Source organism: Rattus norvegicus, chromosome 9 (genome assembly GCF_036323735.1).
Source record: "Rattus norvegicus strain BN/NHsdMcwi chromosome 9, GRCr8, whole genome shotgun sequence".
NCBI lineage: Eukaryota > Metazoa > Chordata > Mammalia > Rodentia > Muridae > Rattus > Rattus norvegicus.
The window spans coordinates 21,493,484-21,509,984 of NC_086027.1; the positions used below are offsets into that span (position 1 = coordinate 21,493,484).

At 45.7% G+C, this 16,501-nt stretch overlaps 1 protein-coding gene across 7 annotated transcripts in view; it reads left to right on the plus strand.

Moving 5' to 3' along the window:
- Ubr2 (ubiquitin protein ligase E3 component n-recognin 2) overlaps positions 1-16,501 on the plus strand; it is a 79,879-nt gene that overhangs the window by 13,426 nt on the left and 49,952 nt on the right. For 4 of the 7 annotated variants that reach the window (XR_010054612.1, XM_039083820.2, XM_039083816.2 and 1 more), the window contains exons 3-11: positions 1,423-1,501; positions 3,188-3,301; positions 6,450-6,580; positions 8,325-8,463; positions 9,107-9,169; positions 12,293-12,413; positions 13,508-13,615; positions 14,354-14,442; positions 15,209-15,307. Coding sequence is in view for 6 of the 7 variants with exons in the window: in XM_039083820.2 (XP_038939748.1) it covers positions 1,423-1,501; positions 3,188-3,301; positions 6,450-6,580; positions 8,325-8,463; positions 9,107-9,169; positions 12,293-12,413; positions 13,508-13,615; positions 14,354-14,442; positions 15,209-15,307 (943 nt within the window). In the remaining variant the exon portion in view is untranslated. Of the gene's footprint in view, positions 1-1,422; positions 1,502-3,187; positions 3,302-6,449; positions 6,581-8,324; positions 8,464-9,106; positions 9,170-12,292; positions 12,414-13,507; positions 13,616-14,353; positions 14,443-15,208; positions 15,308-15,374; positions 15,474-16,501 lie in introns of all 7 variants that reach the window. The other 3 variants (XM_063267357.1, XM_063267355.1, NM_001178071.2) reach the window with 1 other exon arrangement.

The window sequence follows — 16,501 nt, forward strand, 5'->3', positions numbered from 1 at the left end:
TGCTCCTGTTGAATGTGCACAGAGGTGACATCTGGCTGGCCACTCTGTTCTGTGTTAGTCCCGGTAGCTGTATGTTTCCGATCCTTGTTCAGCAGTGTTTGTCAGCCAGCTACTCTCGAAAGTGTTCTTCAAATTAAGCATAGAAAATCGTGCCATTCTGGGTTTTGCAGCCTCAAATATTCACTCTGTCTTAGTATATGAGGCCTCTGTGTCTCATAGGAACATTCGCCACCCCATTCTTTGGGAATTTTTTTGTTTTACTATAGACAAGCAAACTGGCAAACTGCCAGAACTGTCTTGAATTTATTATGGGTGCTAAACACAAGGGCCTTTACCCACTAGAGATGAGAAACCCACACGGATGGGAAAATCCAGAAGCGGGAAATGTGAATCTAAGAACACCAAGTAGTCAAGTAATAAAACTTAACCTTTAATCCCAACACTTGGGAGGAAGAAGTGGTCAGATCTCTGGGGGTTTGAGACCAGCCTGGTCTACATAGTGTGTTCCAGGACAGCCTGGGCTGTACAGAGAGACCCTGTCTCAAAGAAAACAGTATCATCAGCACTCAGCACTGCAGATGCCACTTCCAACAAAAAGTTGTAAGCTCTGACTTAAGGGTTTGCTTAGCTTCCTAGGGCAGGTGTTCCCAGACCTGTGGAGAAATGGACCATTGTAGTCAAGGATGCACTCAGAGGCGTCCTCGTACTCTCCAGTAGCAAACTAAATCATTGTGCTGGTTTCATTGACTGAGACCTAATGGTTTGGGGCAGTGGAGTGCTATTTTGGCACTGGTAGAAGGATTCTTGTTGTTATAGGTATTTAATAACTCTTTCTAGTTCTTATGACCTGAGCAGCCCCCAGTAATCAAGCCAGTCACTGATTTAATTAGCTTCAGCAGTTTCTGGGAAGTTACTCCTAAATTGTCACTCTGTGCTGGACTGGCCATTCCTCCGCTGCACTCACCACGTTCCTTGCTGTCTGAGTCTCCCCTGGGTTATTCCTGCTCCATCCATCTGTCCTCAGGATGTACTTCTCCCCCCAGCCGTGTGCTCCTGGGCCATCCTGTCTGAGGAAGACCTGCTTCTCCATCCTCTTTCTCCTCCTCTTCCTCCCTCTCTCTTCCTGGTCCCCACCTGCAACCCCAAGCCTACTAATCAAAGCCTCGCCTGCCTCTGTTGTGCCCAGTGACTGGCTGTCAGCCACTCCTATTCCACCAGTCAGAAGATTGTCCAGCAAACCTTACACATCATTTGGTATACATGAGAAGTGCTGTCTGGACTGCAGCCAGGGTTGGGGCCAGCATTTAGCATTGGGATACAGAGCAGCACCAGACCATCCCCCAGCAGATTCTGATGTTTCGGGAGAATGCATTAATTTTTAACTCTCTGATTTATTCATCCTCCTTTTCTTTAACTTCACAGAGACTGTGCAGTCGACCCCACCTGCGTTTTATGCATGCAGTGCTTCTTGGGAAGTATCCACAGAGACCATCGATACAGGGTCAGTAACGTTCAGATGGCAAGCACGCACAGTATTGACTTTATACTAATTTTGTCTCATTTTAAGCTTTAATGGATGTAAGAGCAAGCTGGCTGCAGTGTCTGTCCCCAGCTTGGTTTAGCTGACCTGTGGCAAGGTGACTGTCCCCTTCTCCCTCACTGTTCTGCTTGAGTTCCCTCCTCAAGCTGCATGCTCAGTGGAGAACAAAGACCTCCCCAAATGCAAGAGGCACAACAGGGGATGGGTCCTTTGCTGGACCCTCCAAACCAGTTCTCATTTCAAAGCCTGAGTAGGTAACAGTGAGGGCAGAGGGTGGTTTTCACACTGGGGTTAGTTTGGTTTTTAGGGAATGTAGCTGGATAGTAGATGGGCATGGGCTGGGCAGAGCCCTGGCTTCTCCCAGGGGGAACAGAAGTGTCAGCACAGAAAGGGCTTACAGGCCTATGCTGCCCAGAACTCACAGATAGAACGACAACCCAGAAATCAGGCCTTCCATGCCAGCGTCAGCCAGTTTGATCTGGTATTTTAAAGGACTATTGAAGAGGCGTGCGCTGGTGGGTCATTCAGGGCCACCTCCAGCACCTGACTGGAGTTTTATTGTGGGGATTATCCCAGACCTGCCCTTCTTTCTCTACTGAGAATGGTGCATCAGGACTCAGATGGTCACAGACAGTTGCTAAGAGGAACCTTTTGCTCTTGGGGGAAAATAAAATGGTGGGAGGAGCTCTAATCCTCTTCTTAGTTAGGGAGTGGCTGTGTCAGGGCCTTTCCACCAGTTTGCTTTTGTTCACTCTAGCCTGGTGTTGAAGGTAATAAGAAAAGGGAGCCATATAGAAAATCAGTTGTCTTTATTCTAGTAGGCCAGGGAGAGGCTCCCAGTCCCTTCAGCTGCTCTGGCTGGTGTTTGGTGACAGAAGACCAAACCACCAGAGCAGGGCTGCTGTTCCCACAGGGCTGCCTCCCCACGTTTCTTGGCCCACATCTGCATCTCCTGGGAATGAGGGGAATGTGCAGACTGACGATGTTTGTGCTGTGGTTACACAGAGCACACAGATGCTTACTTTTGCCAGAATAGAATAGAATTTATTCTAAAATTTGGTGCATTTGAATTTACCCACCCCTAATGCTTTTTTGATTTTGTTGTTTTTGGTGGGGCTTTTTTTAATAGCCGAATTTCTGATGTGCCACATATTAGCCTGTAGGGTCTGTCTGCCAGACTTAGTGCCTAGGTGCTTAGCTTAAGAACGTGTGACTAATGAATGAAGTCTCCAGGTGATAACAGTTTCCACAGTGAGTGATTTTCCCCAATCCTTTCAAAGCATAGACCTCTAGGAGCTGTTAAAGGAAAAAACTGTTTCCCTGAGCCTGCTATGTTATGGTGTCATTAGCATAGACAGCAGTGCTCCTGAACAAAGCCCTGGGGAACCTCTGCAGTCTAATTAAGAAAGGGGTGTATGCAGACGAGGCCCTGACATATCTGGACTTTCCAATTGTAGCAAAGTAGCGCTTTTCATTTGAAAGGGCTTACGTACCAGAAGACATTGATAAGTCCCCTTTTATTTGATATGTTTCCCTCCAAAGCAAGGATACACTTAGGCAGCTTTCTGTCCTCAGCACTTGACATTCTAATTTATCATCTGATAACCCAGTGACCTCTTACCAGATAGCTTCTTCTTTCCCTTCAAGATGACCACATCAGGAGGTGGCGGCTTCTGTGACTGTGGTGACACTGAAGCGTGGAAAGAGGGTCCTTACTGCCAAAGACACGAGCTTAGCAGTTCAGAAGTTGTGGAGGAGGAGGTAAACACACCCCAAAAGTTGTCTTTAAGTGTGTACTGTGCTGGGTTCGGTCCCCAGCTCCGAAAAAAAAGAACCAAAAAAAAAAAAAAAAAAAGTGTGTACTGTGTTGCTAAGGAGTGTGTGTGTGTGTGTGTGTGCGTGTGCGTGTGTGTGTGTGTGTGTGTGTGTGTGTGTGCACGCGCGCGCATGCGCGCGCATATATGTGTGTTCAAAGCCAGAAGCTAATGTTGGCCATCTTCTGTGGCTTCCCTTTTTGAGCTAGAGTCTCCTCCCCATTGAGGGACTCTTCTGTGGAGAACCTTCCCTAGTAGCATTTTAATGAGGGACTCTGTTCTGTGGAGAGCCCTGCCTGGTAGCACTTTAAGTAGGTGCACTTGCTGTTCTAGCCCAGCTTTTACCTCAGGTGCTAGGGCTAACTTAGATCCTTGTGTCCGTGGCAAGCAGGCGAGCTAAACTAGCCAGCCTTCAGCTTCAGCAAGAGCCCCTGCCTCAGAAAGAGTAGAAGGTGATAGAAAGACACCTGACATCAGCTCTGACCCCTATATACATGTACACATGTGTGTGTGTACCTCCCTACATATATAAACATACCACACATACACATGCCTACAAAAGAATTAAAGTAAAACAATTTGGGTAAAAAAGAACAGAATAGGGCTGGAGAGATGGCTCAGCGGATGACTGCTCTTCCAGAGGTCCTGAGTTCAATTCCCAGCAACCACATGGTGGCTCACAACCATCTGTAAAGAGATCCGATGCCCTCTTCTGGTGTGTCTGAAGACAGCTACAGTGTACTTACATATAATAAATAAATAAATCTTAAAAAAAAAAAGAACAGAATAGTATTTTGTCATGCAAAACTGATGTGAAATCTAAATTTTATTATTCATAAATACTTTTTGAATGCAGTCATACTTTATTGCTTTAAAGATATGTGTGTATATATATTGCCTGACTTGTCTCTGAACTGCCAGCTTCCAAATGTCACAGAGACTTGTATTTGTTTATTTATGGAGGCTCAGACCTTAAAGCTTAGACTTTCCTGGGTAGCTTGTATAACTTAATTACCCATCTATTCTACCCCGTGTTCAGCATGGGCGCGTTGCCTCTCCTTCACTCCCAGGACCTATTTCTTCCTCCACGTCTGGCTGGCCAATCACCCCAGCGCCTACACCTGCCAGATGCCACCTTTCCTCTCGTGCCCTGCTTTTACTGAACCAGTCAGGGACAGGAGATGCTTCATAAAAGTAACAATCCCAATGGCTGGACGGACTCAGCTCTCAGCTGGTGCAGACAGAAGTCAGCCTTTACCCATGAACAAGAAGATTATCCCAATCACATGCACATGTTATCTAGTGCGTGGATGTTTGCCTGCTTGTATGTCTTTGGACTATGTAGGTACCATGTCCTCAGAGGCCAGAAGAGAGTGTCAAATCCCATGGAACCAGAGTCATAGATGTTGTGAGCTACCATGTGGTTGCTGGGAGTCAAACCCAGGTCCTCTGGAAGAGCAGCCAGTGTGCTAATGCTGAGCCCCTCTCAGTACTGTTCCTCTGTTTGAATGTGTTGTCTGTAACCTCTTTCCCATCATAGCAGCACAGTCGTAGAGCAAAGCCCCACATCCAGTGGCGACTTAAAGTGCTGATTAGGCCAGGCTCTGTATAGGAACAGACCCAACAAGAACAGACAGATTCCGAAGGGGGACTTACTAGACTCTAGGCTTATGCAGGGAGCTGGCCTGTCCAGCAGTGGCCATCTGCACGCTAGAGAGACTGAGAACCCCAGCAATCCCTCTTAGCACTGAAGCCCTGGGAGTTTCTGGAGAGTCTCCACTGCTCAGTCACTTTGGGAAGCCAAAATTTGCAGAGGCTGGAGTTTGATGGCAGCAGCTCTAGCTGCACTTTCTCAGAAGTGAACATAGATAGGCACTTGAATGGGACCTCTTTCCTGCTGGATCCTCGTCAGAAGGTGCAGCAAACTTTAGGGAGGGTTTTCCTCCTCAGTAAACCTTTGTGTAAATGACCCCAGAATAGACCCAGACTTGGGTCTCCTAGGTAACACCAAATTCCCTCAACATGCCGATCAACATTGGCCACAGCAGGACCAGAGAGAGCTCAGCAACTGGACAGAGCAGCCCTTGCTGCTCTGCTGGAGGACCCAGGCTCAGTTCCCAGCCCTCACAACAACCTGTAACTCCTGTTTGAGGAATCTGACCAACTCTGCTGACCTCTCAAGAGTGCAGGCAAGCATGGGCTACACAGAAACACTGGTAGGCAGAACATCCATACCAGTAAACAAAAATAATTTTAAAAGATGAACCGTTGCAAGCACTGCCTTGATTGTGGAGAACATTTGTCGAGCAGGCACTGAGGCCAGCAGATAAGTTATGCTGAGCATGTCTGGTTCCCCTGCATTAACTGCAGTGTCTCCCTCACTGTGGGAGTTAACAAAAGCCCATCAAAATCCCACATGGCCCCTTGGCAGAAGGAGTGAACAGAAGGTAGTGGGTATCAGGGACCACAGCACACCATGTGACACCTCCTTTGTTAATTTAAGGAACATCTCCCAGGTCCTAGGTAGGAACAGCCATGCTCTTTCCATGTAAATTTGATAGCTGATAGTCTTTGCTTCCTTGTTTTGTACAGGTGGTTTTTTTGGTTGATTGGTTGGTTTGGTTTGGGTTTTTGTGTGTGTGTGTGCGCGCGCGCGTGTGCACACGTGCAAACCACACGCTCATGTGTGAATGTCAGAGCACCTTGTAGGAAGTTCGTTCTCTTCGTGCACCGTGTGAGCCTCAGGGATTAGACTTGACTGCAGACCATTCCTCAGTTCTACCACTTGGAGCTTCCCACACAAAGCTGGAGAGGTAGCTTGATGTTAGAATCTAGAGATTCCTGTGTACCATTCCAGAGTATTTAGTTACATTTACTGGGCATTTGAGTATCTGCTTATTTTGACTCCGCTGATTTAAAATTGAGATCACTGAAAGAAAACATTTTAGGAAATTTAACTATGTATTTTGTAGCACATACAGGATTAAATTCAGAAATTAAAAACAAACCTGCCAGCCTTCTTGTGTTTGAGAGTTGAAGCCGGAAGGCAGAGGAAGACTGTGCACCAATGGGTTGTGTCTTCTGTCCTCCCTCAGGATCCTCTTGTGCATCTGTCAGAAGACGTGATAGCAAGAACGTACAACATTTTTGCTATTATGTTTCGATACGCAGTAGATATGCTGACCTGGGAAAAAGAAAGTGAATTGCCGGAAGACTTAGAGGTGGGGTAAGTATTGCCCACTCCTTGTGTATATGAAACTGCCAGGTTTTAACATCTTTCACACAGCAAGGAGAAGACGTGGTCTCTTCTTTCAAAATTATTACATTTATCCATCCCTTTACTTGTATGTGGGGAGGAGGGAGTATTTACATTGGCACATGGATGGAGGTCAGAGGAGAGAGAGCCTGCTCAGGCAATTCTAGCTACCAAAGTAGGTCCTGGGGGTGGAACTCAGGTTGTCAGACAGACAGCAGCTGTGCATACCTGCTTAGCCTCCTCACTGTCCTAGGACTTTTTAAAACAATGGCTGGATTTTAGCAGAATCTTAAGTTTGATATTACAGTTTTGCAGTTCATATAATTAATCAGTGAAGGCTTTCCTAAGTCGACTGGTTTATAACAGTGTTAAACTATGTAGGGCCAGCAGTAAAGTCCTTGCAGCAAACCTGACAGCTTGAATTTGACCCCTAGAAAGAACCCACGTGAACCCTCACCTCCCTGTCCTTGTAACCTGCCTCTGCCTCCCAAGTGCTGGGATTAAAGGTGCTCCACTGCGCCAACTAATAAAACTGGAAAGAGGTTAGGGGATGAGCTCGTTTATATATGAGTGAATTTAGAGCATTTATGAAAACTTTAAATGCAGTTTTAGGCATTTTGCTTCTAATTTTAAATTTTACTCAACACTGTGCTATTTTCCTGTATATCCGACATTTTTATTTAGACTATTGAGGTCATAATCTTGTGATCAGACAGTTGGATTCAGCCACACTGTGTTAAAAGGGCTGGCTGCTTGTCCCTGGCTACATGCTTGCCTCACACAGCCTTCTCTTCTCTGAAAGGTCATCCCCTGCTTGTCTGACCTCGGTTCATAGCTGAGGGTGATTGTGGGCTAGAGAGGCTGGGGATTGGATGTTAGAAGGTCACCAGATTAAATGAATGTCAGTCACAGAGGTTGACTTATCTGTTTTGGGGGTTGTTTTTGTTTGTTTGTTTGTTTTTTCCAGTGTACTCTAGATAATTGGTATTGTGGGTAAAGGGTTGGATGGCTTTTTTCTTTCTTTTTTGTTTTTGTTTGTAACAGGCTTTCTCTGTGTAAACCTGACTGTCCTAGAACTCACTCTAGATCAGGCTAGCTCAAACTTGGGAGATCCACCTGCTTCTGCCTCTGCTTCCTTAATCCTGGGATCTGAAGGCGTGTGCCACCACCACCCAGCAGGGTAAAGTGTCTTTAATAGGACAAGGTTGCTATACTATTTTAGAAATGTTGACAGTAATTGTATCCATGAAATTCAGTTGGTCAGTTCAGCTCTGAGATCTGAGTTGAATGCCTGAGAAACAGATGGCGCCCTCTCCCTCTCCCCTGTTTGTGTGGTGGGGTGGGGGAGAGGGGTTGTCTCTTTGTAGCCCTAGCTGTCCTGGAACTCCCTCTATAAGGTCTGCCTCTGGTTCCCAAGTGCTGGAATTAAAAGTGTGTGCCACCATGCCCAGCTTTCAAGTTGGTTTAGTTTGACTTTATTGTCATTTAGTTGCCCAGGGCCACTAACACAGAGCGCTTTAATGGGCTTCTCTGGTAATACGTGCTATGCCCATTATCATTTGGCTAGCAGCCTGCACCAGTCAGAGCGCTTTGGCCAGCACTTGAGCTGGGCCCCTCCCTCCAGCCTCTGCTGATACCCACAGCTGCCTGCCTGCCCGCCATGGTGGACACGCCCACTCTACACTACATTAGTGTCTGCTGTGCTTCTCCCCAGAGAGAAGACTGACACCTACTACTGCATGCTGTTTAACGATGAGGTTCACACCTATGAGCAAGTCATTTATACTCTTCAGAAAGCTGTGAACTGTACTCAGAAAGAAGCCATTGGCTTTGCAACTACAGTCGATCGAGATGTAAGTAATTTATCGTAACAAATCCTACATCTTTTTGATGTGGGGTCTCGATGCATACTCCTGGCTGGCTAGAACTTATTGTGTTGACCATACGAACTTAGAACTTAGTTGGCCTCGAACTTAGAGAGATTTGCATGCCTCTACCTCCCAAAGTCTGGGATTGACGAAATTGAACTTTGATTACAGATAAGCTGCTCTTGAAAAAGTAGTTAAAAGTATGTGTCTCTAGGATAATTTTTTTATTTCACTTGAATATTGGTCCAAATATATATTGCTAGAACTAAGCAACTGCTTAGTTCAGACCAGGTAGAATGTTAAAAAGAATATAAGTTGCCCTAATTCTGCTCGGTGATTAAAAATACTGGGCCATAATTCTGGTGCAGTTGGGGACAGTCTCTGAGGCTCTACCTGTAGTCAAGGAGCTCCTGGAGGAAGAGGGCATTTGGGGTCCTTCGGGAGGAAGATACAATGCATATATGAAATTGTTGAAAAATAAATAAAAATGTTTTTTAAAGTGAAAAACTAGTGGGCCAAGAGAATGGTCGTTGTAGAAGTCTGCTAGAATGAATGATGTGTTGTCAGGGTAACGCACTTCTGGTGTGCTAGCTAGTCATGCTAAGTTAGTTCTGAATGTCTTCTCCAGGGGCGTAGGTCTGTCCGGTATGGAGATTTCCAGTACTGTGATCAAGCAAAGACAGTCATTGTGGTAAGTGATTTAAACACATGTCTATTTTTTTATTAAGACTAGCTCTATATTTCAGCGTTTATTAAGACATTTTTACGCCTTCATAAATCCAGGATCACCTAAGTTTTATTTACAGATCATGTTCCTTGACACTGGTTACTCTAGTTCTCTCAGAGCTCTGTAGGATTGCTAACAGGATAGTGGATGCTTAGCTCAGACGTGTGTCCTCTGTTCCCGTCTCATCAGAGACACCTTGGAAGGTTCTCTGCACTCAACCCCCCGAGCTGCCTCCGTGGTCCTGATTCTTTGCTTGGTCATTAATTACTTTCCGGTTCATTTTATGTGTGTGAGTGCTGTGCGTCCATGTTTGTGTGTGTCCTGCTCTGACAGGAGGAGGAAGCACTGTGTGCTCTGGACTGGAGTCTCGGGCCACTGGCACCTGTCCTGCAGGTGCTCGGCACCAGCCGGGGCCTCTTCAAGAGCAGCAGCTGTTCTTAACCTCCGAGTCACCCACCCTGCTGCTCATTTCTAGTTGTGAGGGTTCCACACTGACTTTTAGGAACTAAACTGACCTTTAGGAACAATATTAAAATTCAAGAAATTACTTTCTGTCATTCTATGATGTTATATTCAATATTTAATAGTATTTAGTATTTTGCTTTTTTTTTTTTTTTTTTTTTGGTTCTTTTTTTCGGAGCTGGGGACCGAACCCAGGGCCTTGCGCTTCCTAGGTAAGCGCTCTACCACTGAGCTAAATCCCCAGCCCCAGTATTTTGCTTTTTTAAAAAATCTTCCCCACATTTCGGTTTGTTTATATATTTGGGGGTGAGGGGTTGAGACAGGGTCCCTCTGTGTAGCCCTGACTGTCCTGGAGCTCTCTCAGTAGAACAGGCTGGCCTTGAACTCAGAGAGAACTGCCGCACCCCCGCCCCTCCTCCCCCTCCATCCCTAAGTGCTGGGATCAGCTTAGGTTTATTTTTAATTATTTCATATAACTGCATTCTATGCAGTTGTTCTTTTTCTGAAGAGAATTTTATGTGTTGCACAGTACCTTCAACATGTAGTCAGAACACCTCTGGAGAGACGGGCTGTCTTCCTTCCTTCCTGCTCGTTTTAGGGGTTTTATTTCCATTTCTTTTCTTGAGCTAGTATAAAGAGTAGTCTCTGGTAGCCCGTGCCGGTCACAAGCTCGCTGGACGTAGCTGAGCTCACCTTAAGGTGTCTGCCTGGTCCCTCAGCCTCCACTGTCATTGCAGACCAGCTGTTTCTGTAACCAGGTAGCTGGGAGGCCTCTGCTTTGTGTCCTCTTGATCCTGCTCTCCTTCCCTGAGGAAGAAGGAGGAATGTCTCCGCCCCTGGAGAAGACATTCAGAACTAACTTCCCTCACACACTAGATTTTGGTTTGTGGGTTATTTCTCTGTTTAAGACAAATGCTTAAGAAGCCCCGACTTGGGCTGGAGAGATGGCTCAGAGGTTAAGAGCACTGACTGCTCTCAGAGGTCCTGAGTTCAATTCCCAGCAACCACATGGTGGCTCACAACCATCTGTAATGGGATCTGATGCCTTCTTCTGGTGTGTCTGAAGACAGCTACAGTGTACTGATATAAACAAAAATAAATAAATCTTTAAAAAAAAAAAAAGGGTTGGGAATTTAGCTCAGTGGTAGAGCGCTTGCCTAGCAAGTACAAGGCCCTGGGTTCGGTTCCCAGCTCCGAAAAAAAAGGAAAGGAAAAAAAAAAAAACCCTGACTCACCTGGGACCCAGTGTGTAGATCCGTCTGGCCTTGAACTCAGCAGAGATCCAGCCACCTCACCCCACCTCTCACCAGCTACTATGCATTAAAAAGCTGCCATTCTGCTGTCCTTGAATTGGTACCCATCTGTTACTGTGCCTTTCTTACTGAACACACTGTGTAAATGATTGGAAGCTTTATCGTGGCTATGCAAAAGCATCGGCTCTTACTTTGAGGAAATGCTATCATCATATTTAAGTATAATAGGCTATGATGTGAACAACTTAACTCTTCATAGTCTAAAAAGTGTGTGTGTGTGTGTGTGTGTCTGTCTGTCTGTGAAGGCCGTTTGGCAGATGATACACTGTGTCCAGCTCTTGGCTGCTGTACAGGGAAATGAGCAAGCAGTGGAAGAACACTTGTATGAGGGACAGACGAGCAGAGCGGTGGTGGCTAATGGAGGGGGAGGCACAGGCCCGTGTTCAGTCTCAGCTTTCAACATGAAACATTCTTGGAGCTAAATCGATAAGATGGCTCAGAGCTTAAAAGCACCAGCTGCTCTAGTGGAAGATCCAGATTCAAGTCCCAGGATCACATGACCGCTAACAACCACGTATGACAACAGTCTAGGGGGCTCTAACACTATCTTCTGACCTCCGCGGGCACTGTGCATGTGGTATGCAGACAATCGTGGGGGCAGAACACCCAGACACATAAAATTAAAGAATAAGACATTGAAAGTAAAAGACCAGATTCTCCAGCTAAGTGTAGTGGCTTTAATCCCAGCCAAAGGCAGAAGGAGTAGGAGCTCTGAGTTCAGACGGTGTCGTCCGACTGTGTGACCACTGAACGGCAGTTCTGCACTGTGTTCTTAGAAGCAGTTAGGAGGAGAGGTTTATGTTGTATGTGAGCTAGCATGGTTTTTAAAGTCGATTACACACAGCTGCGTGCAGTGATCTGAATTTTTTAAGTAAATAATGTAAGTCTTTTTAAGAAATCAAAGGGGGCTGGGGATTTAGCTCAGTGGTAGAGCGCTTACCTAGGAAGCGCAAGGCCCTGGGTTCGGTCCCCAGCTCCGAAAAAAAGAACCAAAAAAAAAAAAAAAAAGAAAAAGAAAAAAGAAATCAAAGGCAGAAAGCAAGCTTACTTGAACATTTAGGCCATTTCAAATACATGACCAAAGGCACCGGTGACTCACAAGGTAGGGTCTCTTACTGTTGTCTCTGAATCTTTAGATTCTGTCTAGAAAGTAACCTGAATTTAAAAAAAATAATAAATTAAAAAAAGTGCTTTATTCCACGGATACTTGAAAATTGCATGTGGTGGTGTGGTTGTACTGAGAATGCTGACATCGCTCTGCCTCTTAAACAGCTGTTTTAAGTCCGTCTCCTCTCCCCCTGTTTCCCTTAAGAGGAACACCAGCAGGCAGACCAAGCCGCTCAAAGTTCAGGTTATGCACTCCTCCGTGGCCGCTCATCAGAATTTTGGTTTGAAAGCTCTGTCTTGGCTGGGAAGTGTTATTGGATACTCAGGTAGGTTTAGTAGTTATTAGTAGTTAATGGTTGAGACCAAACCTAAATACTGGACAAAAAGAACCGTTTTCAGTGACACATCCTGTCAAACACTTCACAAGGGAAGCTGAAGATGCTACCCTCATAAAAACACAGTAATGATGCAATTTAAATAAAACTAGTTTAAATCATTTCAATGTTTGACCTCCTACAGCTTTTGTAGAAGGCTGATACTTTGCATCTCTGAAAATGTGTACTTGGAACATACAGTTTGTGTTGGCTGAATTTTAGATTTTTCTTTTCTCTGCTTACAGAGACGATTGTAGTATTACTACAGTTACACACCTCGAACCCAAAGCCAAAAGTGCAAGTTGGTTGAATTAGGGATAGATCTACCTGTCACAGGGAGGCAAGGCATTGTAATGTTACTGTAAGGGAGGCCCTTAATGTTTGTACTGAAGGCTGTTAGGAAAACACCACACTGTGAACCTGTGGTTAAAAATGGGGACAAGGCTCTCCCTATGCAGAGGCTGGGGAGCTTGCCTAGAGTGTGACATTTATAAGATGTGAGAGTCTGTTTTCCAGGCCTCTCGTGACTGAGCTGTAGTGGGTTTCAGTTGATGGGAATATTTTGCATGGCACTGATAACGCGTATCAATGCGTATTATAGTATAGGTAACGCGTATCAATTCACATTATAGTATAGGGGTCATGGGCTCTTCTGCTGCCAGGTTGTCTCATAGCTTCCTTAAACATGATGGCGTTTACGGCTAATCCTACTACGTCTGCTCCTATTAGCATAAACGCCTAGAGAACAGCCTTCTGTCTGTCAGTGGTTGGGGATTCTTTTTCTTTAATTGAGTTCATTAAAGCAGAGAAGGTCGTTGCCATTCTGACAGACATTAACTCTGGCATCCTGAATAAGAGATGTTTGTAATTTGAGATTTCTAATTTTTTTCTCCTGTTTGTAAAAATAAAATAGCTAATGGGCTCCTATCTCAGTCTAACCACATTAAGTTATGGGGAGCTCTGATTGGAGCCCCTGAAGTCATCTTCCATTAGCATTTGAAGCGTTTGGATTCTGTCCCATTGACTGTTCTATCTTCTGTTCAAAGATGGCCTTCGCCGGATTTTGTGTCAAGTTGGATTACAAGAAGGTCCAGATGGTGAAAACTCTTCTCTGGTCGACAGACTGATGCTTAATGATTCCAAATTATGGAAAGGTAACTTGTTTATTGCTTCTAAGGGTTGAGAGATCAAAGTTTCTTTCCATTTGAAAATGTTGTTAATATATTTATGGTTTTTAAAATTATAATTGCAAAGCTAGATACAGTCACTAGCAAACACACTCAGACATATGAACACTCTAATCTTACCTTTGGAGAAACATTTGTAGGGAGGTGTTTGACCTGAATAAATAACCTTTGCAGGCCTCGAGCCTTGGTGCTGTGGAACTCTCAGTCCCCTGCCTTGGCTCTGGAGTGCTGGGAATATAGGCATGTGCTACCTTCCCTAACTCTGAATTATTTGATTTTATAATAAAATGTAAAGGTTGTTTACTCTAGGTCATAGACCTCCCCTACTATATTTTCTCCTTCAGATCAAAGGGGAGGAGGACTAACTCTGCATGCATTTTATTTTTAAAACATTGCAGGGTGGGAGAAGTGACTCCGTGGGTAATAGGACACACAGCTCTAGCAGAGGACCCAAGTTCTGTCCCCAACATACACATCAGGTGGCTCAGAGCCACCTGCCCATGCCAGTCCCATGATCTCATTGTCTCCTGGACACACGTGCATGCATGGACAGCATGTAGATAAGTAAGATCTTCCTGAAACATAGCGGGATTGATTATAAATGTCAGTTCTGAACAAAGCAGAGGGTTTTGTTCTTGTGATCTGAGGCACTTAAAGCTATGAGGGAGGACTCTGGCCTGTCTCATGCTCTGCTCTTCTCTGAAGGCGCTCGGAGTGTGTACCACCAGCTGTTCATGAGCAGCCTGCTCATGGATCTCAAGTATAAGAAGCTGTTTGCTGTTCGCTTTGCAAAAGTAAGTAGGTGTTTCCCTCAGTTTCCATGATAAATAGGTTATATAAGGAATGCCTATAGTATATGAACTCCAAAAAGATTAGTGTTTAGTAGTAAGCTGTCAGGCTGGCCACTTGAAAATCTGAGAAACTTCAGTCTTTCATTAATAAAGGAGTAGACTCCTTGCCCCATTCCCCGAAAATAAAAATGCAGCGATTGGGCTGTGAAATGGAGGCACCGCCATGCTGTTATAAATCAGTCTTGCCCTCCGTTAAAGGCTGTGTGCCTCTGTTGGTTCAGGATGGGAATGGTGAGTCCAGGCGGTTGGCAGAGTTGACTCACGGTTTGCACATGAAGCCACTAAGCACTTACTTTATGTATGTCCCCAAGTAGAGGCTCTTAGCCGAGGAAGCCTGTGATTGTCCTTTGGAGAGCTCTTTTTACCAGAGCATCTGTGTGTGTGTCCTGTTTCCAAATCTACTGATGATGACCTTGAAGGAGTCGCGTGCTTATGTGTTCTGAAGCAGTGCAAGCCTAGTTTGGGGACAGACAGCATGATGTTGCCATGTCCCACTCCCACCCCAGTGTACAGTGGCCCCAGGGTGTTGGGAGTTCTGGCTCTCAGGCTTCAGAAGAGCCTATTGACGCAGCTCCCCAGAAGCAGCACGTCCTCCAGTGTCCGCTGTCCGAGCAGTGCCCTCCGCTGCTGCCTCCAGCACTGACCTCTCAGTCTGATCCCTGACCATTTGGCCGCTGTGGATTAGAGGTGAATCTCCCTTGTTGTCTAGAATTACCGGCAGTTGCAGAGAGATTTTATGGAGGATGATCACGAGCGGGCAGTGTCGGTGACTGCCCTGTCTGTCCAGTTCTTCACCGCACCTACGCTGGTGAGTAGTGTTTGCCTCTCTGTAACTCATAGCTGGCACTCCTTGCCTCTTTTTGCCTTCTTACTAGAACTATGAGCGTTTGCAGAGAGATTATGTGACAGATGACCACGACAGAGAGTTTTCAGTCGCAGACCTCTCGGTTCAGATATTCACAGTCCCTTCGCTTGTAAGTACTGAAAGACTAGAGCACGCCCTGTGTCCATTAAGCTTCAGAATAAGCGAGGTAAGACCTGCGTGTCCCTGACAGGGGATGCTTCTTCAGGAGGCAGTCAGATGTCAGACAGGGCCAACTCACAAAACATACCTTTGACTATCAAGGCAATCGTGGAGGATAGTGCGTGTGATCAGTGCTTACTTTCCCACAGCGTTTCCTAGTGCTTTGGACTGATAACATTCAACTGGTTGGTTTATCAAATATATTCTTCACATTCAAACTGGTGGTAATGCGCCAAATACCACCTTAGGTCTTGAAGGATCTTCTCCTCAACTCTCCCCTCATATGGAAAGAGCAGCTAAGGCAACTGAGTCACGCTGCTTGGTCTGTCTTTTTGCTCCAGCTCACCAGGCACTCCCTGACCTAGTCAGGGTAACTGCTATGCTGAGACTGCATGGCTGAGAGCAGCGTGGGGAGGAAAGGGTTACTGGCGCATGCCTCCACACTGCACAATGTCAGTGAAGGAATCAGGACAGGAGCTTACACAGGCGGGAGCTGATGCAGAGGCACTGGTGGGGAGCTGCTTACTGATTTGCTCGGCCTGCTTTCTTACAGAACCCAGCGATGGCACTGCCCACAGTGCGCTGGGCCCCCTACCATCAATCACAAATTAAGAAAACGCTTTATAGACCTGCTAACGCTGTCTGATGGACGCGTTTTCTCAGTTGAGGCTTCCTCCTCTCAGATGACTCTAGCTTGTGTCAAGTTGACATAAAATCAGCCAGCACACTCCTGAAGGTTCCATTAATCAAGGTTTTCCTGTGTGGTAACTAAAAATCAGACTTTGTTGAACAAAAGCACTATCATTTATTAGGCATGGTTTCTTAATGTGAAACGGTGAGCAGAACAGATGTGGCTCAGATCAGCAGTTAACACTCCAGCCAGAGGACCTGGTTCAGTTCCCAGGACCTTCCAGCAGCTAAAAACTAACTAGTCCCAGCCTCTCATGCTGCCCCTTGGCCTCCACAGGCACTAGGCTT